A 24,636-nucleotide genomic window follows, 5' to 3' on the forward strand; every position below is an offset into this window, starting at 1 on the left:
CACCAACAGTCAAGTTAGATTCCATAACAGAGGAACACAGTCTGGAAGAAGGTATTGAAGAGGCACGTAAATCAGAGACTACACTGACTCCTGAGGCAGGGAAAAGTGAGGCAATAAAATTAGAGGCTACGCATGAGTCCAATCAGCAGGAGAAAGAACCACCCAAAGCAGAACCACCCAAAGTAGAGCCACCCAAAGCAGAACCACCCAAAGAGGAACCACCCAAAGAAGAACCATCCAAAGAGGAACCACCCAAAGTAGAGCCACCCAAAGAGGAACCACCCAAAGTAGAGCCACCCAAAGAGGAACCACCCAAAGCAGAGCCACCCAAAGCAGAACCACCCAAAGAGAAACCACTCAAAGTAGAGCCAGCCAAAGAAGAACCATCCAAAGCGGAACCAACTAAAGTAGAACCACCCAAAGAAGAACCATCCAAAGAGGAACCACCAAAAGTAGAAACACGTAAAGTAGAACCACCCAAAGAGGAACCACCCAAAGCAGAGCCACCAAAAGTAGAACCATCTAAAGTAGAACCACCAAAAGAAGAACCACCCAAAGAGGAACCACCTAAAGAAGAACCACCAAAAGTAGAACCACCCAAAGCAGCACCACCCAAAGAGGAGCTAACCAAAGTGCCAATCAAAAATGTTGCAAAAGTAGAGCCAATCAAGAAAGACACGCCCAAGCAAAAGTCCAACAAGCCAAATTCTGTTGACCACAAAGACACCAAACCCAAAGAAGTAAGAAGAGTTCGAGTTCAAGCTCCTAGAGTACATTCTAGCAAAAACGAACTTCATACAGAACAAGACTCCAAAGCAGAGTCTACAAAAGAAGCTTTAAGTGCAGAAGTGGAACCTATAAAAGTAGAATCTCGCATTGCAGAACCACCTGCTCATGAGGGTTCCACAGCAGGAGCAGCAGCAAAACCACGAAACGCCAAACCCCAGGAGGCCAAACCCCAGGAGGCCAAACCCCAGGAGGCCAAGCCCAGTGCTGGTAAAACCCCGCCTAAGAAACCGGGCTCCTCGAAGAAGAAAGCTGCAGCTAAAATTGCTAAGAAAAGCTGAGGGACGGAACGTAATGGAGTGTGTGATTCTAGTCATCTCCATGTTCCTGATCTTCTCTGTTATGGTGTGTGTGTGTGTGTGTGTGTGGATGAGTGCAGTGCTGTGTGAGGCTAAGAAGCCATGTAGTTATATATTCTTTTTTTCCCCCAAAAAAAAAGTTTATTAAAGAGTCTTGATAAGTTTTATTAATGATGTGTGACGTACCTTTTCATCCACTTCACTCTGCTCAGAAATAAAGATGTGATGTTTTTCTCGAGTCAAAACAGAGACACTGTTCAACATCGTACCGCTACACGAACAACATTCATTTCACAACCGGTCAAATCTATAGCTCTGGTACACCTGATGATTCCTCGCCATCCATGCGGCAGTTTCCACGGCAACCACTTAAAAAAAGACAGGCAGCAAACGCCAGCCACTATATTCCAAGCTCGGTGAGCTAAAAAAGCCACACTTGCCTGTGTGTGTGTGTGCGTGTGTGTGTGCAGGTGTGTGTGTGTGCGTGTGCAGGTGTGTGTGTAAAGGTGTGTATGTTCAGTTTTCTGGTGAAATACAGCAGCTCATCTACAAATGACAAGAATCTGGAAAGATTTGTTGGCATAGCAACTTGTTGAAGAGCTTGCAGGCCATTGTTTATGTATGGCCATGGTACACACACACACACACACACACACACACACACACACAACCTGCTGTTGATTACAGTGGTAATATTGAAAGGAAAGGAAAGAATAAGCCACAAAACAAGATTTCCATGACGTTTAACAGAGGCTATGTAGATTTCAGTATTTCAGTAGTGTGGCTGTGAACGAGGGGAAAGGATATCTCCAGACAACCTGAAAAAGATGTGTGTGTATGTAAACTGTAGCGACGTCTCATCACTTTGTGTCACGTGAAAATAGTCATTCGTCCTTATTAAAGGTGAAGACACATGGTGTTTGTTTGCAACATGATTCTCATCAGATTCACTCCTCAAACAGAACGCATGGCAGTTGAGAGACGAACATTTAGACGACCTGAGAACTGATTTGAAACACTTTAAATCATTAGTTATGAAGATGTGACCCTTTATTTGAACATGGCTTTATCAACTTCGCATCACAAATCGCAGACTCCGGTACAATCTGCACCTCGTCTCCATCAGCAGAGGAGCGGAATACTGAGGAGGGGAATATTAACTATTAAAAATACAGAGCTCTAGCGCCAGTCTTGAGTAAGTCATGTTAGAGAGTAAACTGTAATGCGTTAGGAGTAAAGTTCTGTTACTCTCTCTCTCTCTCTCTCTCTCTCTCTCTCTCTCTCTCTCTCTGTAGCTCTGCTGCTTTTCTGTCTTCACAGACTGAACAGTGTTTACATTACACCACTCCTCTTTCATTACACACATCAGAACATCCGTCCATCTCCGTTCACGAGCGCTGGTACAGAAACAAGCTATCCGATACGCAAAGCCACAACTGTACGCAGCGTTATTGTCAAACAGACGCACGGGAATCAACAGTCACACCACTTTAAAGACATCGAGAGTAGAGTTCAGACTCGGGAGTACATCAGAGTTTTAAAGCCACTGTTCACAAAATAAAAATGCAAGGTTTCGAGAATAAATTCATAACATTTCAAGAATAAATCTGTAACATTTTGAGAATAAATTTGCAATATTTCAAGAATAAATTCATAATATTTCGAGAAATATCAAGCAAAAAGTCATAATATTTGATATTAAAAGAATAATGTTGTAATATTTAGAGGAAAGAAGGAAAATGGTACACACCAGAGCAGCGTTAAAATGACGTTGATGTGTTTAATTATTTAAACAGTAGCACTAAAACACTGTCTTATTAAAGCATGAATGAGAGAAAGAAAATACAGATTTTACGCATTTTATTGTTTTTGTTCTTTGTACAAAAGGGTGAATTTGGCATATACAGATACATTCACGTGTCACAGTATTATTCTTGCTTCTGTGGTTGTAAATGCCAGATGAGAATGTCTTATGAACATATAGTGAAGCAGTTCCTGACTCACATCACATCCTCTGTGATTAACTGCCATCGTTTCACTCTCTATTTCATTTCATTAAAAAAAAAAAGAATTCTGACAAATAAAATTCCCTAGGAACAAAAAAAAGGGAAGGAAACTAGCATGCACGTAGAACTTTCGTCAATAGGCTTCGAGGACTTTGAACGAGGAGAAAGGCTTGACAAAGTGATAGTCCAGATTGCCACAGTGCGGACACTGCTGCACATTGCTGTACTCGGAGAAATACTGCATGCCCACGCGTACATCGATTACAGGCTTCCCACAGTGCTTACAGTTCAGTCTGGCCTGCGAGAACAGAGAGAGAGAGAGAGAGAGAAAACACATTTCAACAGAACACTCACTGAAATACTCTCTCACTTCCCGAGTCAGATTTAGGGCTAGCATTAATACAGCAGTGACTGATGTACATCAGGAGCTCACATTCCCGTCCTGCAGGATCACAACACTCTTCCTTCTTTATTTAACACTCCACTCCGCCTGAACAAGCCCACCATCGCCTGAATTTACTGTTAGAAAAGAAGAAAATACAACAGGACCCGCGTGTGACACTCTGATTTAACTAGTGCTCAGTTAGAAACACTAGCCCTGTCCAACTGTACCTCTAGTTTAAATAATATTTATTTACTTTATATTGAGATCAATTCACTAAATCTATGCAACATATATAAATCTGTGCTACCATGCTACTTTATTTTATTGTTCTAAATCTGTGCTACCAGCACACCAGCCGAGACGCTTATTTAAAACTATTTAAACTATTTAAAGCAGCAGTTTCTCTGATGACGTGCTCGATGTCCATGATCACCAGGCTACAGGAGATATTTATTTTCCCTCCATTTTCATATCAATCCTTTTTCTTTTCACCTCACTTAATTCCCAGCTGATTCACGCTCCAGGTTTTAGGCCTTCGAGTGCTGTTACGCTGCTAAATATTATATATTTTTATCAGCATACACGTGAATCAAAATAACTTTAACTTCTACTTCTGAGAAAGTCCTGCTCTCTTTTTTTTAACTCTCATTTTACTGCTGTTTGGAAAAGCTTTGCCTTTTATGGAGTTTTGTGGGCGTTATCAAATGCAAATCAGCCGTGTCGTGTGTGCTCGGTAATTTACGGGTCATTGGCTTTCATCAACATACACACGAGAGCATGAAGAAGATCAGCGTTTCTGAAATATCTGTAAATCCAGCAGAAATTTTTAGTTTGGTTTACGCAAACATTTACACACAACTTTGCGTTTTTTGATTGAAATATGATTAAATGAGGCGCAGTGTAACTATATCTACTGTAACTAGAAGGGTGTTAAATGATTCAGACAGTAAAACACTGATAGTTCTGATGGATTGGTACTATTTCATACTTTCTATAGAGTTTATTAATAGAAAGGTATAATGCCAGAGGGAATAGGTTTTTTTTTTTTTACTGAATGTAAGTTTTATTACAAAAGTGTGCTTTTGTATTTTAATACATTTATGGCATTGGGCAGAAGCTCTTATCCAGAGCGACTTACAATAGTGCTTTGAAGTCTATCAAAAATATATTCTGATACTGGCTCGCTAGGTCACAAACTAGGAACACCATCAGTCCAAAACTCTGTTGAGGAGGTAATAGACAAGTGCTCAGACAATATTTTTTTTTTTTTTTTTTTTGTAAGTGCTAACTTAAGTACTTTATGAAGAGGTAAGTGTTTAGACATCGTTTGAAGACTGCCAGTGACTCAGCTGTTCAGACGTCTAGGGAAAGTTCATTCCACCACCTTGGTGCCAGAACAGAGAAGAGTCTCGATGCAGGTCTTCCTCGTACCCTGAGAGATGGAGGGATCAGTCGAGCAGTCGAACTAATACAGTCCAAGTGCCACTTGTCATCAGTGAGACAGAAGAAATCAGTGAATAAAACATATCCATGACTCTTCATCAAAAGACCAAACCTTCCTAAAGAGCTGCACACGTCCTTCTAATACCCTGCACTGCACACAGAGCAAACCAGCATCTCAACGTTATATTTACAACACAAGAGCATTGGGAATGAATAAAAATAAATATAAATCAAACGGAAACGTAATGTAAACTTATGTTGAATGATTTAATTAGCAAGTTGTCTAAACTAGATGGTCTGTGTGTCAATAAGCAGAGAAGATCTCCGGGATAAACACAGCCGCCAAACTGTTTACTTCTGGGGTTTGCTACGCTGATGGTGATTGGCTGGCTAGGAGAAAAAAAACTACCCAAGATCACTGATTGGTCATTTTTGTTTAGTAGCTGACTGCGTTTCTGGATTAGCTTTATGAATTATTATAATGTTTACGGGGAAAACGGTGCCAAAATGCAAAATGCCAACAATCTTCACTACAATCATTTAAAAAAAAAAATGAAGTATGCGCCAGTCATAAGCCAGGGACAGATCAACTCGAAAACTAATCCAGTGTGATTTCCAGATGCTGTAAAGGTCAAATTATTCCTCATGAACAGTTTAGACATCAGGGAGCCCAGTGTGAGAGCGCTCTGCAAAAGCCTGACTCTGTGTAACACAGATAGTCTGGGACATAGTCATGCACCGCACAGCCATTTTACATCATAACTACAGGTTTTCTTTCAAAATGGCTTTTTTCATTTCATACTGACGCATTTATTCCACTCTGCTGTAGTCTGTCAGTAACACGAATGGGGCTGAGCCTGTTCCCTGATTGGCTAATCCTTTGCTAGTGATTATTTGCAGGAGCAGGCAGTATGTTTTTAACATGCGAGTACCTGCTAGTGAAGTTGTGCTAGCTTTCAGGCAGAAGGAAACACATGGAAGATCTCAGTGAGCGCTGAAGTGTGACGCTCTCTTCAGCTGATCAAACAGAGACATGATTTAGCAGCAGATGAGATTCTGACCCGCATTGATTATTTGTTAGAAACGCTCAGCACAGGGGCGGCTGGTATGAGTGTGCTAGCAGCGCTTCATTCAAAGATTTAAATAAAAAATCAATAAAAGGCTTTATTTCTGGCGCAATAAAAAAAGTACACAGAACGGTATGAAGCGTCTGTCCCGTCATCAGCAGTCGCGTTACAGCTGCGGGTGTAATGAACGCGAACAAAGTGCATCGTTTACACTATTACTCTGTTTCATTATTAATTATAAGTGTGTTTAGATGAGAAACTAAAAGTAGATAGATAGAGAACACACTGTCTAATCAAGGTACAAATAACATGAAGGACAGATGAAGGAAACAAAAGTTTAGTGTTTTTTGGTTTGAATGAAATGGTTTAAACTTTTCTCTCTTCCGTGTTTCCTGTTCAGAGGAAACACATGCACCCAGTCCAGCATTATGAACTTAAATCACTAAAAGAAAGATAAAAATCACTAATGTGGGTCCCTGTCTGCAGAGTGTGTGTGTGTGTGTGTGTGTGTGTGTGATGACTTTATGACCTGATGACTTTACATTACTAAACTAGTCAATTAGTTTCATTATGAAGATATTGATAGTTTTTAGCCTCTGTCTAATCTCACTGCTCAGGTGGATAAACACTCTATAAGACACAGACATGTCTATATCTATACTGTTCATCGTCTATAACAGTGTAAGATGAAGAAATAATCTTGTACTCTAGCAGCTTCCACTTTCCCTCTGCTCCAAGGCTGTGTAATGATAATTTGGTGTGCTGTTGCTTTGGCCAGTGATGATCTCTGACTCCGCCCCACTGGTGTTGACTGACAGATTACAGCAGAATAAAAACTAACTGAAATTTGCTATTTTTTTTCTGAAAATGAGACTCAACTCCATCCAGATCAAATGTGCCTCATTAAATGTCCATTTGTCGATTTGTTTTATTTCTTAAATAACGTATATAAAACCTGATAAAATGATGCTGTAAGCTATGGCCTCGTGGCTGAGGAAACCTGTTTGGGAAATTGCCTTCAGGTCTGGAATGCTGGTTTGTGTTTAGAATGGCCTCCTGTCAATCATTCTATAGACACGCCCCCATGCCCCTTCACTCCACCCCATCTCAGTCTGAAATCAGTGAGCGCCCAGCGCAGCCAGATAATTCTCCTGTGAGCATAAAAATCACTAAAAACTTAGGGACAAGAAACGCAGTGAAACCATTAGCAGTGCTTTTCCAAGACGGAGTCGTTTATTACTAGTGATGGCGATGAAGCTGGACGCAGAATGAGGACACATACGTAAAGTTAATCCGTATAAAGCTTTGATATGTTTGAAGGGCTGGATTTGCCTAAAGAATCAACTTGATATGTTTTTTGAAATTACAAATAAAAAAGACAGTGACTGTGCTCACGAACATCGTCATGAATTTTGCATCTTTATAGTTATAACGGACCATGACAGGCCTTGCTAATGCTAACACTAGTTAGCATCTCTAGTTGAACCACCGTAGGTTCTGGGGGTGGGGCTTTGTGTACATGGGTGGGGATGATGGGGTGGAGTCAAGGAGTAAAAAAAATCATTCCAATCTTATTCAACTCCATCTATATAACAGTTATAACAGTTGGACACATCGTACTTGATGCACCTGTACAGGTTTATCTCAGGAAAACACTGGCTCAGTGATGAAGTCCAGAGACACTACGGTACGGTGGTCTCGTGTTGGGACCAGAGGAAGGAAGAATACCTGTGAATGTGCTCATGCGGTGTGCTCTGATAGACTGGACAGCCTGTGTATCCTCGTGTCGTCGTCTGAAAGGCCTGGTGCTCGTTAATTCCGAAGTTTTAACTTTGTTTTCAGAACGTGTCTGCTTTAGCTCGAACACGCCACAGAGCTGCTGCATCTGCTCAGTCCAAGTGGCTCCAGAGTCCTCGACATTTCCCACGTCACTTTCCGACTCCTGCTACAGCAGCTCAGTAAACTCGGGGAGAAGTCGGTCCTTCTGTTCCACAGCTGCTTGTCTGAGGATTTCACATCAGATGTCTCAGCCTTTTTGAGAGTTGCCAGTCTGAGCTGCTGCAAAATGCACATACATCAGAGCTCTCCTGGCCTGGACTACCCCCAGGCAATCCACACGGCCATCGTCCTCGTGCAAAGACAAAGCCGAGGTAAGACTGGACTCACGCTAGACAGCCGTTAGAAAGCCATTAGAAAGCTGAACAGCAGCTGCGCTGAATCAAACCTGCAGCAGCTGTGAAAAGTTTTGAAACTGACAAAAATGCGATGCCAAAGATTACTGATACTCCACATACCTACTAATGCAGTGCATTTAAGAAGGGCCTTAAGCAGTCGACCCATTCCACTGAACAGCAGCATGATTTTTATTCTTTCCCTTGCAAGTTTATTTATGATTTCAACTTTCAACAGGAGGCCAGACCCTCGAGAGTTACACAGCCAACTGAACTGCATCAGGAAGCGTATCCACAACAGATCATTCCTCAAACCACACGAACGCATGAAGACAAATCCAACTGCACTGCAAACCGTTCAGATCAATCCGCAAACTGCACGCACGTGGACAGCTCTCCTGAAGAGCACACAAAGACTCGAGCCGCATTCCTCTCGCACTCGCTACGAGCTCAAAACATCTCAAAGTAAGACTCTACATCCGCGTAGTTTGTTCAAAATGTTACTGTCTTTAGTCATCTGAAACAGCAAACTGTTTATTAAAATCAGCGTTCTGTTAAACACAGGGAATCCCACGCTCCCTTATCTCCCCATGCGACCTCTCCCTGTGTTTACTAACACGGTCTCTCAGTCAATGGGAAAATAAGTTCTAAACTCTGTAACATTATTCCTATTAACTTTACTGCGTGGCCATTAACCTCATCTGGAGTCTCTGAAATCCCGCCATATTTTTCTCCTCTATTGTTCTCCTGTTCCACATACCAGGAGGCGTGGCCACGTATCTCACAGGGTAATACTTTTCCACAAGCTCGGCACAAATGCACACACACACACACGCACGTGCACTCGCGCACGCACACACATGCACGCACACACACACACACACACACACACACACACGCACGCACGTGCACTCGCGCACGCACACACACGCACGCACACACATACGCTCACGCACACAGTCACACACCTTTTTTTTTGTCTGTCCCCGTTTAGAATGAGGTTTTTCTTTTCACTGGGTTTCAATAAATTCAATTTCATTGAACATTTTATTGCCTTGTTGTGGTTATTACTTTATTACTTTGATATTGCAAGAAGCCAAACTATTCAGTACTAATCCTTCAGAAAGCAAGTCACTGATTATTATTTCTCTTGGTTAAAAATTCTATTATATTATAAAAGGGATATTTGATGAGACTGATTAATTATATTTACAGTGAAGCAGGTATATGGCTGGTACAGTATGTATCTCGCATTTCTGGTGCTTCCTGTATAAACAGACCCATTTCCCCTATAACAGGTCCCCGGGTCCCTGTGAGCCGATATCTGATGACCCTGGACCTAAAAAGATTAAAGTTAAACTACACTGCTGCGGGTGGGTAATGTCTCTTTTGCTTTCCATACAGTGTGCGTTCTACCTTCTCTACTCTAGAACCACTTGCAACAAGTTCACGACAATCCTGCAATTAATACATTTCATTTCCTGTCTTATGTTATATAGATGCTCAGGATGACTGTTAGAGCAGTAGGACCATTAGTAACGATCTCACAAATAACACTATCCATATCGTAGATATTACAGAGTGTCTCTGTTAATAGGGAAAAAAAACAGAAATGATAAACACATTTCTATTCTATTATACTTCAGAGTGATTTTTGGTTTTTTTTTTTGCTCTACAGCGGAGAGCGGAGGAAGGTGCATGTAAAACCTCACACGATTTTGGTTAATATTATTTTCCTGTCATGTGCATAGAAAATCAGAAACCATTTAGAGGCGGGCAAAAGTCCCTGCATTTTGATGTTAGATCACAGAAAGCCAGTAATCTGGCCTTAACTGATTGATACGGATCACACGTGCACAACATGACCAGGTTTATGATCATTTCTAAAAAGCCAGTAAGCACTGAGTAACTTAATGATGAGTTCACCTGCTACTAAAATGCTATAAACCCAACATCCACGCTTCTTAACTGAAATGGATGTACATTCAGAACTTGCCTGCTTGCACATTACTGACTAATTACTACACACAACTTCTATATTTGCAGTGAGCTGCTCTCTACTTTCTCTACCAGACATTATATATATATATACACACACACACCTCACGTCTCTGAACACGGCACCTTCTATATTTGTACACCTTGTCATTTGCACTGAGCTGGTCTCTACTTTCTCTACCTCACACCTTGACATATATATATATATACAGTATAGATAGATAGATAGATAGATAGATATAGATAGACATATTGCTATTTGCACTTCGGGTTAGATGCTAACTGCATTTCATTGGCTATGTACTCGTATGTCCTTATCTAATGTAAACTGTTCTTTTACATACCTGACAACAAGGTGAAGCAGCCAGGATGTCATAGGTATACATAGTACCCAACTGGTGCCAGCTTCCGTCCCATCGGGATTTGCACTTTATACAGACAATTTTGTGCACCCCCTCCAGACAGTCCACGCAGATGGCATACAGGTGCATCAGCCTCCCTTTAGAAATGAGAAAGGTACACTGTTGCAGCAACAGCAAATCACTATTACCTTCAGAGTGAAAATATCTGAATCGTCCTTGTGTCTCATCACTCATTATGCATTATTACATTATGACACTTCATGCAGTCAATCTCGAAGAATCTGAAAAGCTTCGTGGTGTAATATTTCAGTGGATTTTAGTTTTTCTCTGATGTGGTTTTCTCTCATCATATGACTCCATCTGATTGACGTGTCTCATTTGTTTAATGTTATTATGAAATGACTGTATTCAACTTCTCTTCTTCTCATTATTCAGGGAGCCTAAAGTGAGCATCAGTGAACATTTTCTGATAATGTGCAGAGCAGATAACCTCCAGCTGCAACCTCCCACCCTAACGCACTGCTCTGGCCAGTGGGAGAGATGGGCTCTGACCTCTGACCTCTGGATCTTGTGTAATTCATTAGTTTGCATAAGTGTTTGCATATAATTTGAGTAGTTTATTCGATGCATCTTATGGTTCCACATAGTTTCTGAGCTGTACAACGACCTGCGAGAGTTTAAGCTGTTTAGTCATTTGCTGTCAGTCAATAATAACATGTATATAATAAAACATTGCTCTGAGCACAAGAGATACTCGCCTTGTAAGTGGCATGGCACATCATACTCGATCTCGTCATGCCGTGACGGGCTGAGAAAGAGCGTCCCATCCACCAGTGGAAACTGCTCGAAGATGGGCAGCATGCGGTGGCACAGGGCGCAGTGGACCACATTGCGGTTGCTAGCACTAAGCGCAGAGAGGATAAACTTTCTCAAGTCCTCACCCTGCCCGGCCTGGGCGTCGTCCTCCATGCGCACATGGTAGGTGTTGAGCTTATGCCGAGGGATGTGCGCCAGCAGCTCGGAGAGGTCCAGCCTCCTCAAGAACTGCACCGGGCCGTCGCCCTGAGTAAGGCGGGGCAGACACAAACTGCCTGCCCCGTGATCCGCTTGAAGACTTCCCCGGCCGGCCACGTGTCCCACCAGCAAGTGCTTCCGGTTGCCCTCCATGTGGACTGCGTTTTTAAGGAATTCGCCCAGGTGCCGTGAACTGCGTGGTCCACTGACAGACTGAGGTGTGAAGAACGAGAAGCCTAACGGTGGAGACTGGCCGGGTGAGTCAGTGGGCGAGCGCGCACCCAGGTTCACCCCAATGCTGGTAACCGCGTGGCTCCTCTCTTGAGAGTTCTGCCGATCCACAGATTGGCGGCGTGAAAGGTCTTGGTTGGAGCCACGGTGAGGCAGTTTATTGGACGACTTGCCTTTCTTCAGCTCCTCCGAGGCCTCCCCTCCAGCCCCTCCCGGGACACCTCCGCTGGCCTTCCCACCACTTTTCTCAGTCACCACCTTCTTCTTGCGCTCGTCCTGCATGCGCTTGACCTGGTACCAGTCAGTGTCTTTCTTTAAGTGGCCCTGGCCACAGCGACACGAGCAGAAGCGAAAGGCCAGGTCATAGCCCTTCTTGGTCCACATGTTCTGCCGGCACTGCTTCTCATTCCAGCTACGGGCACGGCCGATGCAGTTGAACTGTACCAGGATGCTGCTTTCCCACTCGTAGAAACACTGTAGGTGCATCCAGTTGCCATAAGGACAGTGCTCGCTGTTGCACAGCACCCGCTGGTAGTCGTCCTTATCAAGGTCAACGGCGCGGCCCAAACTGCACACGAGCGGCGTGGCACACAGGGCCTCTGCAAGACACAACATCAACAATGTTTCTCTGTAACTGAGACATTTATATCGCTTCACTTCACGTTATAGAACAATCATTAGTCCTGTACGCGTGGTCATTACGCATAATGGAGTGTTTTGTAATTGAGTTTCAAATCAAATGAAATTTTCCTTTACATTTGCCAGATGCTTTAAACTAAAGTAGCTCTTACACTCCAAGCTTGTAGCTGTTTAAATCTATGTGCTGCCAAATGAAGTGCCCTCTAACAGCTCATGAAAAAACCCGATAAAGAGCGGCGTCTCCTGTGTCTGACCTTCATTACTGTGCGTCTATCAATGGACTAGAGAGCAGCTGTAGTGCAAATGAGTGAATCAGTGGTACTGCACACTCCGTGGGTGATCTACCCACACAACCCAGACATTCGAAAGGAAATATTATGCAACACACATTTGTATGGATTGAGTAAAGAAAGTAGGCCCGTGCATCTAACAGGGGGAAAAAACAGAAACACGAGCAAGCGTACTCAGACGCACGGCTGTGAGATGGTCAGAGGCATCACGCTGCTGCAGCAGGGACTGAAATAAAGGAAGGAAGGAACACCTGATTCATGTACAGCTCCAGGCCTACACTACCTTATCTAACAGGAGGAGTATTCTGGCCTAGCAGCTCAGTAATGCACGAGTCTACAAGACAAGTTGGTGCAAGTGGAGAAGCACTGGAGTGGGAGTGGAGATGGTTCAGCTTAGAGCAGTGAGTCTAGCTTCTCCTCCTCCTCCTCCTCCTCCTCCTGCTCCTCCTCCCCTGTCCACAGCACTACCCGACGCCCTGCATGGCTTTATGCTCTTTAAACAGTAAGCACCTCGTTTACCGCTCGGCGGAGCGGCTGTAGCTCCCACTAACGCAGTGCTTCCTCCTGCTGCTCCTCCTCCTCCTCCTCCTGCTGCTGCTGCTGCTGCTCCTGCTGCTGCTGCTCCTCCTGCTGCTCCTCCTGCTGCGGAGGCTCCATTTTCCTGCTCATCTCCGCTGCTGTTAGTGCGCTTATTTCTCTTCCCCTTGTTGCTCTTCTGGCTCGGCATGGTGGTTGCTGCTCTCTCTCTCTCTCTCTCTCTCTCTCTCGATAGGAAACGACGCCGCCGTTAACGTGAACCGTCCGCACGCGCTCCTCTCGCAGATGGCATTGTCAGTCGCGCGCACCAACGCAGACAGATAGATCTAGGTGTGTGTGTGTGTGTGTGTGTGTGTGTGTGTGTGTGTCTCACGGAGCGCGGATCATCAGCGCCATCGACGTCTTTGCCATTTTGACAGCCGAGGTGCACCATGAAGCAGAAGCAGAAGAAGAGGGCGTGTCCGTGTCTTGTTTTGATTCCTGCTCTGAAACAGTGCGCGTTTCCTCCCGTGACGTCACCAGGCCCCGCCCCCGTCTCGAGCACAGAAGCGCGCGGGGGGGGGGGCGGTGAGTGTGGGGGTATTCCCTAAACTCCATTAATCAGACTAATAATAATAATAATAATAATAATAATAATAACAATAATAATAATAATAATAAGCCTGCTTATTCAATTCCATCTCCATAACCCCCTGAGGAGACATGAGGAAGGAACCTGGAGAGGAACCAGACTTCACACCCATCCTCTTCAGGGTGATCTGCACATCTCCATACAAGCAGGCTGTATCAGGGATAGAATCATTACAAATAATTATAAATAAAGTAGCTTACATGCTATAGGTTCATACGTAACTGCACGCAGGTGAAAATCACTAAATGGTCAAAAGTATGTGCACCCCTGACCATCACACCTATATGTGCTTCTTCTCCAAACTGTTACCACAAAGTTTAAACCACACAGTTGTATAGAACGTCTCTGTGTGCTGTAGCTTTACAGCTTCACTGGAACTAAGAGACTGAAACCTGTTCCAGCATGACAATGCCCCTGTGCACAAAGCGAGCTCCATGAAGACATGGTGTGTGAAGGTGGAACACCGACTGCTTCTGCTTTCACACTTTCACACTCACTCCTATTACCTGCTCATTTTCTCGCCGCTCTATCGCCTCTGTCATTTTAATAATTTTACACAAACGCATGTAAAATAATATATTTGAGACAAAAAAAATGGCATTTTGTTTTTGCATTATCAGTTCATGCTAGCTAAATAACACTCACTCAGTTTCGCTCCAACCCACTGACCACAGCAACGCATGATGATAACACAGCTGTTAAAGACCGCTCGCACTGCTGACATGCGATAGATAAACACTATGATAAACGCACCTTATATATATACATACACACACACACACACACACACACACACACACACACACACACACACACATTATTAGGAAGAAAAATAAAGCTGGGAAGGAAGTAGCAGAGATCGTCGCTGTTTGTAGCTAGCTCTGCTAATAGCTAATACAAAACATGTAACTCAAACAATCAGTTTTCACACTCATTAGTGTGTTATAGTTAATCTGTGTTTAACTAGTTATGTAGAGTTATATGGTGAGGGCCTCTGGTGAGTGTATGGAGCTAGTACAGTTAGCTCACACTGCTAATCTGCTAACAAGGTTCATACAAAGCCTGGCACCTATCACACATCAAACAAACAATTTTCTCACTTTGTTCACTTTATTAAAATAGTTGAATTCATTTAAACACTTTTTAAAGACAAATAAATCGTATGGTGTAGTAAACAGTGTGCTGTAGGCTACATTTTGGCGATTATCTAATAAGAGCTAAAAATGCTGGACGGATGCTACACACCCACAAGAGACAAACTACTGGCGACACGGGAGACTTGTCACTCGCTTTTTGGTTAAAACTGTTCTGTTTACTGTGTTTGTTATTCAGAGGAAACACAGTATGAAGCCAGTGGAGCATTACAGGCTTGAAATGAATCACATTTTGTAATGGCAGTTCTGCTCGGCCCCAGTCGCTGTGCTCTCTGGTTCACGTCTCCCTCTTTACTGACGTGATCGCTGCAAAACTGAGCCGTTTGGAGCAAACTGAGCAAACGGACAGAGCTGTAGACCTGCAGCAATGCCGTGAGTTCTGGAGATTAGAAATAACAATAAGGAAATAATAAAATCCTGGAAGCGAAGCACAAGTGATCTTAAACTGGTTATTTATTGCACACCAGCCCTGTGTTCTTCACGCTCAGGTGATTTATGATTTCTCTGCATACTTTTTGGCAAATGTTTTTCCCTTTTTTATGTTGCTGTAATTCTGACCAACGAGGGAAAGAGTTTTATGAGGACACTTTCAGCTTTACATGCTCCTCTACCAACATTTTTAAAGTAAACCTAATGGTACAGAACCAGCACCTAAACACAAACACAAACCTGTCTCAATGAACTGTCTCGAGTACCACGAGATTAATCTCCAGATTACAATCACCACAGTCATCTTCACCTGTACCGTCACTGGGCCAGTGTATAAACAACAGCAAACAGCAGCTGAAGACGGAGTCGTCTTCTTCCTGATCAGTAACAGACTGTACAGTTGCTCAAGGGCATCCTGGGTTCCTTCTGGGAATTCTACATTTTGTACCGTAGTCCAGAGAATCCATGTCACTTCACAGTTTAGTGCATTTCTATCAGACTAGTAATCTGTCTTAAAGACATGTTACAACCAACCGCAGTTATTAAACATCCCTCTGAATCAGTGTGAAAGAGTTAAACTTATAAGCTATTATTTGTAACAATGGCATTAGATAATTAGCTAATAGCTAGTGGTTTAGTATTACTTAGCTAACCGTATGCTCATAGGACAGATATTAGTTGTAGTAGCTGGCTAAAAGCAACCAGTACTAAATTAGTTGACTAGCTAACTTAGCCAAAGCTGTGTATTTGTATTGGGCAGTAAAGTTAGTTGAACTAGATATCTAATGAGTTATATACTCTTAGATATATATTCAATATTCTTAGAGTACTCTTAAATACAAGAATCAGTTTCTCCCTTCTCTCTCTTTCTCCCAGCTGCTGCAGTCGTCTCTGTTTGCTGTGAACCTTCTCCCTGTGCTCATCGACCCGACTCGACCGGTACCGAGCGGATCTGTGCTCCTGCGCTTTTCCTCGGATCTAGTGGTTTTTTTTAATGATTTGTACTTTATTGATTTTCTTATTTGCAGACAAAAGCGGTATGAACAATCGTACGTGACATATAAACAACCCACAAAAACATACATAAAACAAAACATTAGTCACTAAATGGTAACAACATAAAAGGTGAGTAAATACAACAGTATAAAGTAAAAAAAAATAAATTAAAAAAAAAAAGCACCAGGGTATCTACACCACAAGTTTCCACTATGAGCTAAATAAAATTCACCATGACCATTATTTTGTCTCGCCGCATGTTACTACTGCTATGGATTACAGAAATTCAAAAATTTCCCCCATTTCTCAAAATAAATATCAATCCTCCCATGCAAACTACAGGAGAGTTCGGCTCTAGTGTTTTGAAATTTGGACTGAATTTGAGGAACTGAATTTGAAAGGGGTTCAAATCCACCAAAAAATGAATCAGAATGTTCTACACCTGATTATTATAAAACTGAATTTATAACTTTGTGCTCAAATTCAAGCCACAGAATACAATTACAATTTCATCGAATCATCTAACAACAAAACCTCCCTTATGAATACAGATAAAGCCATAAAATTTCAGGTTTGTACATTTTAAATTCAGATTGTAGTGGCACACTTCTCATTCCATACTCATGTCGCCTTCAAACCTGCCGTAGGTTCTGAGTACCAGTCTTCTGGATTAGTAAATACTTCTGAATGTAAGGACAATGTTTTAGATTTGAGACGCAGCTCATGACAACAATCACGATGATGGCAGAAGACTGTAAAGAGAAACAGAGCTATCAGTGTGTTTAACTTCGCTGGGCATGAAATCACTAATTTCTATTTTATTTTACAGTTTGACATGGAAACCTGATGGACAGGGATGTCTTGATTCTGAAATTCCATCTAGTAAGAGTCGCATTTAATCCTCCTGACGTACATAAACTTCACAAGTAAGTGTGTGAACAATGTCACTCACGTTGCTGCTGCTTCTGTAGTGATGCATCAAGTATAAAGCAGCCTTAAGATGTTAAAGCACTTACTTCAAACAAAAACAGGATGTGTGTGGTCAGCTGTGAGGAGTCTGTGGGTTTGCTAATGTAAGTCTAGCACATTTAAATATTAATCTATCTTATACCCAGTCAAATGTGTGTTTAGCTAGCTAACAATATGCAAATGTTAGCATAGTCTAACTAGCTAGAACTTCACCTAAATTGTTCCTCTGGGTATATACTAATCATCCAGTGCTTAACTTCTCAGAGGAAACTAGCTCTTTGAATGGAATATAAAACTTTAGATGCACTTACCTCTCATTCTGGCTCATTCTGTTTCTGGACTCTACTCCATGTCTCTTCACTTCATCAGGCAGACTTCCACTCCTCAACCCCGAGTTGACTGTCCCGAGTTTCCGAGTAGGAATTCCGAGATTTTGAAACACCATCTCACAGCTCATCCTTTGACAAAAACTGACATCCAGAGGCTTTAATGATGCTCCACACTGTAGATTCTCAATGGGATTCAAATAAGGTAAAAATGCTGGCCACTGCATCAGACGGCCATTTCTAAAGGCCACCTTCATCAAGTTGTCTTCTTGGCAGGATCTTATTTCTTATCTAGCTAACTATAGTCTGATCAAACCCTGGTCTTCTGTGGATCACTTTTTTCTTTTTTTAACCATGCCACATCATCATGGTAACTTATGATGCACGCCTCACTTGCTCCTGATTGTAATTAGCTCTTGGAACATCTAGCTGTGAAACGTGTCATTTATTCGCTAATATACCAAACAGATGGTCTATTTACAGCTTTAGTGTTTATGTATTGCATATGCCATCTATTGATTTCTCTAATCTGTACATTACATATTACAGAGATATGACAGTAATGCAGTGGAGCAGAGGAACATGTGGATTGTGTAGATATTAGTTCAAATTGATCACATCATCTTTGCTTCACTACATAGCTACTGTGATGAAGTTTATCACCCTTCATCACCCCAGACCACCCGAGTCATATGCAGCAACAGTATGGCTTAACTGTTCATTTACAGCTGCACACGTCTGATAACTGGCACCTGAGAGTAAATACAAAACACAAGCTACTTGACCAAGTGGAACAGTTTATTATTAATTAAACCAGCAGCCATTTTATGCCTGAGATACTTGTGATTTCATCAGTACAGTGATACGTATAAAAATGTGCTATAATCTTGCTGTAAAGCATTTCCCAAAGTTCTGCGTTCAAGTTTCAATTTTCTATGTTGAAAAAAAATTTTCTGTAATATTACATTCGACATAAATGTCTAGATCACATACAAGACACAAATAATCTACTAATCATTTGGCAGAAATAAACCTGACAGGCAGATTCACAGTAATAGTCCTTGGCTTTTTAAACTACTCATTACAGTACAGTATCTTAAGAGCTTAATCTTGTTAGCAAAATTCTATACAAGATTGCTACGTGAAGGAAAAATAATATATAATACATTTTGTTTTGCAGTCACATAATTAAAAGGTTAGACCACAGGAGGTTGAGACATAACTCTGAACAATAGCTGGTGATATGATAGTGGCGTTGGTCATTTAAATACAAAACGTTTGGTCAAAAAGCACTCATTCCCCTCGGCAAAACCACATTTATAAAAGTATAGAAAGAAGATACATTCCTGAGCGAGCTCGCTTACTCACTGTAGGACTAAGATCTCCGAGGGGAAATGTTCTTACTTGATTAAAGGACAGTTCATCAGTTCATTCCTGCAGTAGTATAACATCGACATTGTCATGAACTCCTTGCAGTAAGAGCTCGCCCTGAAACGTGATGACCTTCTTTCGCTTGGCCGCTTTCAGTGTCCCGACGAGTGCCTCGAAGAGGTTGGCACACTTGTCATCGTTGAACAGGACACCGAATTTGACGCTGATTTTACCATCTGCATCTGTGAAACAGGAGGAGTTGTTATTGGGGTTAGAATGATGTAAAGCTGAGCTGAGTGCGTTTATCAGAAGCTCCAGTAGCCGTCAGTAGGCTTTATATTCCACTAATGTTTTACTGAGTATAATGGGAGAATAAAAGCAGTCTGCTCTAGTCAACTGTTAAACAGAAAGGCCGACCTCACTGGGACAATTCCTCACTGCATTTCTACAAAGAAGTGAGAAACTCCCTGCCTGGAGCTCTTAAATCCAAGAAATGTGTCATTACCAAAAAAATATGACTTCATAGGGCATAGGCCATGGAGGAGATCTCAGTTCTCCTGGTGTTGCATAACGACTCGTGCGCAAGACTCCCTGGATGATCCGCAGAGTTCGCTGTAAGAATGGTATCAGATTTTACTGTAAGGCCTTCAGCATTGCTGAAACCGTATCCTAATTCTGTGCATGTGTTGGAATATTTAAGAAAGACAAATTAAATAGGAACTGCACTTTTCAGAGCTACTGATACGTTAGGGAAACTTTGCTAAAAGTAAAAACATACGCCTAACTGTAAGGCTTTCCCGGTTTTTGCTACATAATTCCCGCTGTTTATTTAGTAAAAACCCAAGCTTCGTTACAAGTAGAGCCCACAAGCAGCATAGTACATAATTAACCCTGGCTCAGATGGTCAGATTCTGGGCACGTTTATGTTTTGGTACCGTTAGATTTAAGTGCCGCATTTAAATCTATTCACCATGATATTTTAATGGATAAGTTTAAAAAACAAGGTTATTTTAGACAGGCAAATTCTTGCCTAGTTTACTGTGGATAAAAATTTTCCAGCTTCAGTGGAGATTTTTCAGTGACTTCAATAATGCACAATGGTGTGCCACAAATTCCTCTTCAGTTTCACCAGATTCAGCTGAACAGCTATGCAAAATGGAAGACATGAAAGCATGTAAGAGAGTCTAATAAAACAGAAGTACGGTCTGTTATATTCTGATAAAATAGGAAGTACAGATGTTGGTTGGTTATTCTGCTTGTAATAAGGTTCCTGATTTCATCCTAAACCTTGATGATTGTTGTGTGCAATTGATGGTTGTTGGCTGCTATTGACTGCACTACAGTCAGAGTATATTATCCCGGTGTAATTCGATGGACACTGGCTGCCTGTTACGTTCTTACAAAGTCCTGCTCATCATGTTTAAAGCTTCCAAACCAGGGAGTTCCCACATGGGGTCACTTAATTTACAAATGAGGTCGTGAGAGAAACTCACAATCTCTTCTTTTGTTTCATTCAATTATTTTACAAATTAATATCAGTAATATCAGATTTGCTATTTTGAAATGTTACTGGCAATCACATTGAGACAAGCCACATTTAAATTAATACATGATATTTTAGTCTTTATCACTATCCCTTCACGCTGCACAAAAATAATGAACTAATTTCTCTGTCCATCTGTTTCCACTAAACACACTAGTGTTGTGTCTCAAATCGCATACTTGTGTACTATTATAGAGCGTTATTAAGCACTAACACTGACCGGTTTTCCTATTACAGTTAGTGTTTGAATTTTGAAAACCTCTCATGTAGCCTTCAAACCTACTAAAGGTCTGTTTTGCATATTAGATTTTCTCGATTAGTAAATACTTTTGAATGTAAGGTCAGAGTTTTCATTTTGAGATGCAGCTCATGACAACAATCACAACGACAGCGGAGAGTTTTAAGAGAAACAGAGATAATGAGTGTGTTTAACGTCACTGCGCATAAAATCACTAAATATTGTACAGTTTGTCTTGGAAACCTGATGAACAGGGATGTTTTGGCTCTGACGTGTACATAAAATACATAATACGATTACATAGTATGGTTGTTTGAACAATGCTTCTGTACGCGCATGCAAAATCATGTGTCAAGTAAAAACCAGACTCCTGTGATTCGCATCAGGACGCATCACACCATCACGACGTGGATTATTTTCCTATAACAACACAACACTATCCACTACACTGCCGAGTCAGTGCAAGGAATATTCCTTTGGTTTTTAATCACTTACATTACACATACGTATGTTACTGACGTCATAAAATGGTCAAATGATGGAAAATTCATCATGTCCATTTGGGGTTGTTTGCCCCAAAACTTTGGGAACTCCTGTGCTGAGTGGTTTAGACTTTGTGATCTTGTGAATCAGTATCCTGAGGCAGGCCTGCTGTTACTCCTGAGGATCACTTCCAGCTCAGCTTACACTGCCAGATAACATTAGGAATGATAACTCAGGAACTGTTTTTAAAGCCAGATTAAAATCATACTTGTGTGGCCTGGACTATCTGTATTTATATAATCTTTTATTTATACATTATTTTACATGATTTATAGTCATTTTCTCAGTTTTATAGTTCTCAAGCAAGCAGACTATTAAAGAAGCTGACACAGATATAAGGAACAACGGCGACTGTGTTTCCACCAGTTGATCAGAAACAAGTGAAAGGAAGAACAGAAAGAGCCTCAGCGACTACTGGAGCTGGAGTTTGTGCTTGTGCTCAGAGGTGTGACATGGGAGTGGCAGCACAATGCTAGGACTTGCAAAAAGATTTTGCCTCTAGAACCAAACTAGGCCTTTTTATTAGGGCTCAGTTAAAGACGCACTGCACTAAAACGCGATGGTGTATTAATTATATATGTACAGTGATGTGTAGATGTAGATCTCCTCACAGCTCCCAGTTCAGTCCTGAGCTCAGCTTACTGACTGCGTGGAGTTTTTCCCCATGTCACCGTGGGTTTACTCTGGGTTCTCTGGTTTCCTCGCAAAAGTAGGTTAACTGGCATCTCAGTAAGAGTGTGTGTGTGTGTGTGTGTGTGTGTGTGTGTGCGCGCATGGTGCCCTGCGATGGACTGGTGTCCCATCCGGGGTGTATTCCTGCCGAGATGGACTCCATGACCAGGATAATGAGGTTACTGAAGATGAATGAGTTAATTAATCTGGAGACGTAGTGACTAATAAAATTAATTGCAGCTTTTCCCCAAAAGGATGATTCTCTTAAATTGAAACAATCAGACTGTGCATACTATATGGCCAAAAGTATGTGCACCCCTAACCATCACACCCATATGTGGTTCTTCTCCAAACTGTTACCACAAAGTTTAAACCACACAATTATATAGAACGTCTCTGTGTGCTGTAGCTTTACAGTTTCCCTTCACTGGAACTAAGAGACTGAAACCTGTTCCAGCATGACAATGCCCCTGTGCACAAAGCGAGCTCCATGAAGACATGGTGTGTGAAGGTTGGAGTGGAAGAACTCAAGTGTCCTGCACAGAGCCCTGACCTCAACCCCACTGAACACCTTTGGGATGAACTGGAATTGGAGACTCCTTACCCAACATCAGCGCCTGACCTCACTAATGCTCTTGTAGCTGAATGAACACAAATCCCCACAGCCACACTCCAACATCTAGTGGAAAGCTTCCCAGAAGAGTGGAGCTTATTATAATAGCAACTCCATGTTAATGCCCGTGGTTTAGCGAAAGGCACATATGGGTGTGATGGTCAGGGGTGCACATACTTTTGGCCGTGTAGTGTAAGACAGGGATTAGTAATAATTAGGAGCAGGATATACTTACTTTTGCTGCCAAGTCTGTGAATCTCATTCACAAGGAGGGTGATTTCATGATCCACGTCCATTTTTATTTCCCACTAAAAAAAAAAAGAAAATGCATTTCAGTAGATTTACCAAGTGCTTTGAAGCTGTGTGTGCTGAAAGGTATCATTTACAAAAATGAGTCACACCTTTATTAATCATTCATAAAAAGTCTGACTTATTGAGGTGCAGATGTTAATGTTAACACAGTGCATTTCTGTGTGAACTCCATACACTCCTCTGATCTGTGGGGTGTAAAAGAGCACAAACCTGCAGCCAAGCACAGATTACACACGCGATTTGAGTTGGGATTGCAGAGTATAATTACAGCTAACAATCAGTCAGTCAATCAATCAGTCAGTCAGTCAGTCAGTCAGTCAATCAATCAATCAGTCAATCAACCAGTCAGTCAGTCAATCAATCAATCAACCAGTCAATCAATCAATCAATCAATCAATCAGTCAGTCAATCAGTCAGTCAGTCAGTCAGTCAGTCAATCAATCAATCAATCAGTCAATCAATCAATCAGTCAGTCAGTCAGTCAGTCAGTGCATGCAGTCTGCAGGTTGTGTGCCTTTGCTGTAAATGCTATAAAGCTGTTAGGATTCACGTGCACATGATCACTGAGCTGCTGAACCCGGAAGTGGCTCCGGTTTAAAAACAAATCAAATCAAAACAAAACAAAACAAAAAAGCGAGTGAATTAGAAAGAAACATGGTTATCTATCGTACAGTTATATTTACGACATGCACACAGGCTGTTTATCTGCAGCTCTAACCAGGCAAATACCGGCTGTACACACACACACACACACACACACACACACACATAAAACGTGTATTAATAAAATTGTCTCTGTCCTTATCACAGTGAAGCTGACAGGAGTGGAGAAGGGAGAGGTGAGGTGGAGACCCTCCCTGGCTTACCGAGATGGAGCTCACTGCAGCTGGAGCTCTCACACACACTCTGCTCACACTCAACAACACCATAAAAGGAGCTCCATAGATTCTGGAGCTGGTGATGACGTCACACACACACACACACACACACACACACACACACACACACACACACGCAAGAATAAAAAAAATAATAATGTTCCATGTTCCTGTATATGGAACATTACTTTTTTATTCTTATCACTTATTCCTAAATTTAACCCTCTGATGTTAGAAATTAATTTAATTATATACTTAAATCTCTCAGACTCACTACTGAAATATTATGACTGTTTTGTAGGTAACCTTTGTTGTATTTGTTTTTTTGTTTTTTTGTTTTTTTTTGTAAGTTATTTTATTATTACTGCTGTTGTTATTATTCTTATTATTAATTTTTTTTTCTAAACTTTGAAGATTTTTGCATACTTGTTTGTCTCTGTTTAATTTTAATTTCTGTAAGTTCAATAATAAGATGGTTGTAATGAAAGAGGAAAAAAGGTCACTCATATAGCTGCTATAGTAATAATAATAATAATAATAATAATAATAATAATTGTACATTTATTTTAGATCATGTCTGTAGCTTCCCCCATGTGGTGCAGTGGATGTATTTGGCCGCTAGATGGCACAATCTGTGTTGGCTACAAGCGAATGTTTCTTTTTACCAGTGCTGAAGGGTTGCCAGATTGTATTTGTATTAAAATAAATACACTAGATGGCCAAAAGTTATCAT

The 24,636-nt window shown here is 41.6% G+C and overlaps 3 protein-coding genes and 1 long non-coding RNA gene across 9 annotated transcripts in view; 2 read left to right on the top strand and 2 right to left on the bottom strand.

Annotated features, from left to right (window-relative positions):
* txlnba (taxilin beta a) overlaps positions 1 to 1,256 on the top strand; it is a 15,628-nt gene extending 14,372 nt beyond the window's left edge. For both annotated transcript variants that reach the window (XM_034302038.2, XM_034302039.2), the window contains exon 10: positions 1 to 1,256. This exon is cut by the window's left edge and continues 385 nt beyond it. In XM_034302038.2, the coding sequence (XP_034157929.2) occupies positions 1 to 1,067 (1,067 nt within the window). In that variant the 3' untranslated portion in view covers positions 1,068 to 1,256.
* A 1,672-nt stretch (positions 1,257 to 2,928) lies between these two features.
* On the bottom strand, positions 2,929 to 13,653 carry heca (hdc homolog, cell cycle regulator). Of its 2 annotated transcripts, none has more exons than XM_026917785.3 (4): positions 13,202 to 13,645; positions 11,276 to 12,361; positions 10,500 to 10,654; positions 2,929 to 3,389 (listed from the first exon to the last, which is right to left on the bottom strand). In XM_026917785.3, the coding sequence occupies exons 1-4, from the start codon at positions 13,416 to 13,418 to the stop codon at positions 3,225 to 3,227; spliced, it is 1,623 nt and encodes a 540-aa protein (XP_026773586.3). In that variant the 5' UTR covers positions 13,419 to 13,645; the 3' UTR covers positions 2,929 to 3,224. The 2 variants fall into 2 exon arrangements, with proteins under 2 accessions (XP_026773586.3, XP_034157932.2); XM_034302041.2 differs by lacking the exon at positions 2,929 to 3,389 and adding an exon at positions 3,406 to 7,989 and having other exon boundaries at positions 13,202 to 13,653.
* A 178-nt stretch (positions 13,654 to 13,831) lies between these two features.
* LOC117596530 (uncharacterized) lies at positions 13,832 to 24,028 on the top strand. Its single transcript, XR_004577602.2, has 2 exons — positions 13,832 to 17,938; positions 23,836 to 24,028. It is a non-coding gene; the product is annotated as an uncharacterized LOC117596530 (long non-coding RNA).
* Positions 18,514 to 23,998, bottom strand: LOC113528807 (costars family protein ABRACL-like). Of its 4 annotated transcripts, none has more exons than XM_026917553.3 (3): positions 23,892 to 23,998; positions 22,949 to 23,021; positions 18,514 to 19,346 (listed from the first exon to the last, which is right to left on the bottom strand). In XM_026917553.3, exons 1-3 carry the CDS (start codon positions 23,952 to 23,954, stop codon positions 19,162 to 19,164), a joined length of 321 nt encoding a protein of 106 aa, XP_026773354.3. In that variant the 5' UTR covers positions 23,955 to 23,998; the 3' UTR covers positions 18,514 to 19,161. The 4 variants fall into 4 exon arrangements, with proteins under 4 accessions (XP_026773354.3, XP_034157754.1, XP_034157753.1 ...); XM_034301863.2 differs by having other exon boundaries at positions 23,792 to 23,902; XM_034301862.2 differs by lacking the exon at positions 23,892 to 23,998 and adding an exon at positions 23,236 to 23,294.
* Positions 24,029 to 24,636: the final 608 nt, after the last annotated feature.

Source organism: Pangasianodon hypophthalmus, chromosome 30 (genome assembly GCF_027358585.1).
Source record: "Pangasianodon hypophthalmus isolate fPanHyp1 chromosome 30, fPanHyp1.pri, whole genome shotgun sequence".
NCBI lineage: Eukaryota > Metazoa > Chordata > Actinopteri > Siluriformes > Pangasiidae > Pangasianodon > Pangasianodon hypophthalmus.

Excerpts from the sequence above, each read along its gene's own strand:
- heca (XM_026917785.3), bottom strand. The coding sequence starts at position 13,418 with ATGCCGAGCCAGAAGAGCAACAAGGGGAAGAGAAATAAGCGCACTAAC. Across the intron at positions 10,655-11,275 it reads TGTGCCATGCCACTTACAAG|GGAGGCTGATGCACCTGTAT; the intron begins GCGAGTATCTCT and ends TCATTTCTAAAG. Across the intron at positions 3,390-10,499 it reads CTGCTTCACCTTGTTGTCAG|GCCAGACTGAACTGTAAGCA; the intron begins GTATGTAAAAGA and ends CTGTTCTCGCAG.
- LOC113528807 (XM_026917553.3), bottom strand. The coding sequence starts at position 23,954 with ATGGTGTTGTTGAGTGTGAGCAGAGTGTGTGTGAGAGCTCCAGCTGCA. Across the intron at positions 23,022-23,891 it reads CTGCAGTGAGCTCCATCTCG|TGGGAAATAAAAATGGACGT; the intron begins GTAAGCCAGGGA and ends TTTTTTTTTTAG. Across the intron at positions 19,347-22,948 it reads TCACAGACTTGGCAGCAAAA|ATGCAGATGGTAAAATCAGC; the intron begins GTAAGTATATCC and ends CCTGTTTCACAG.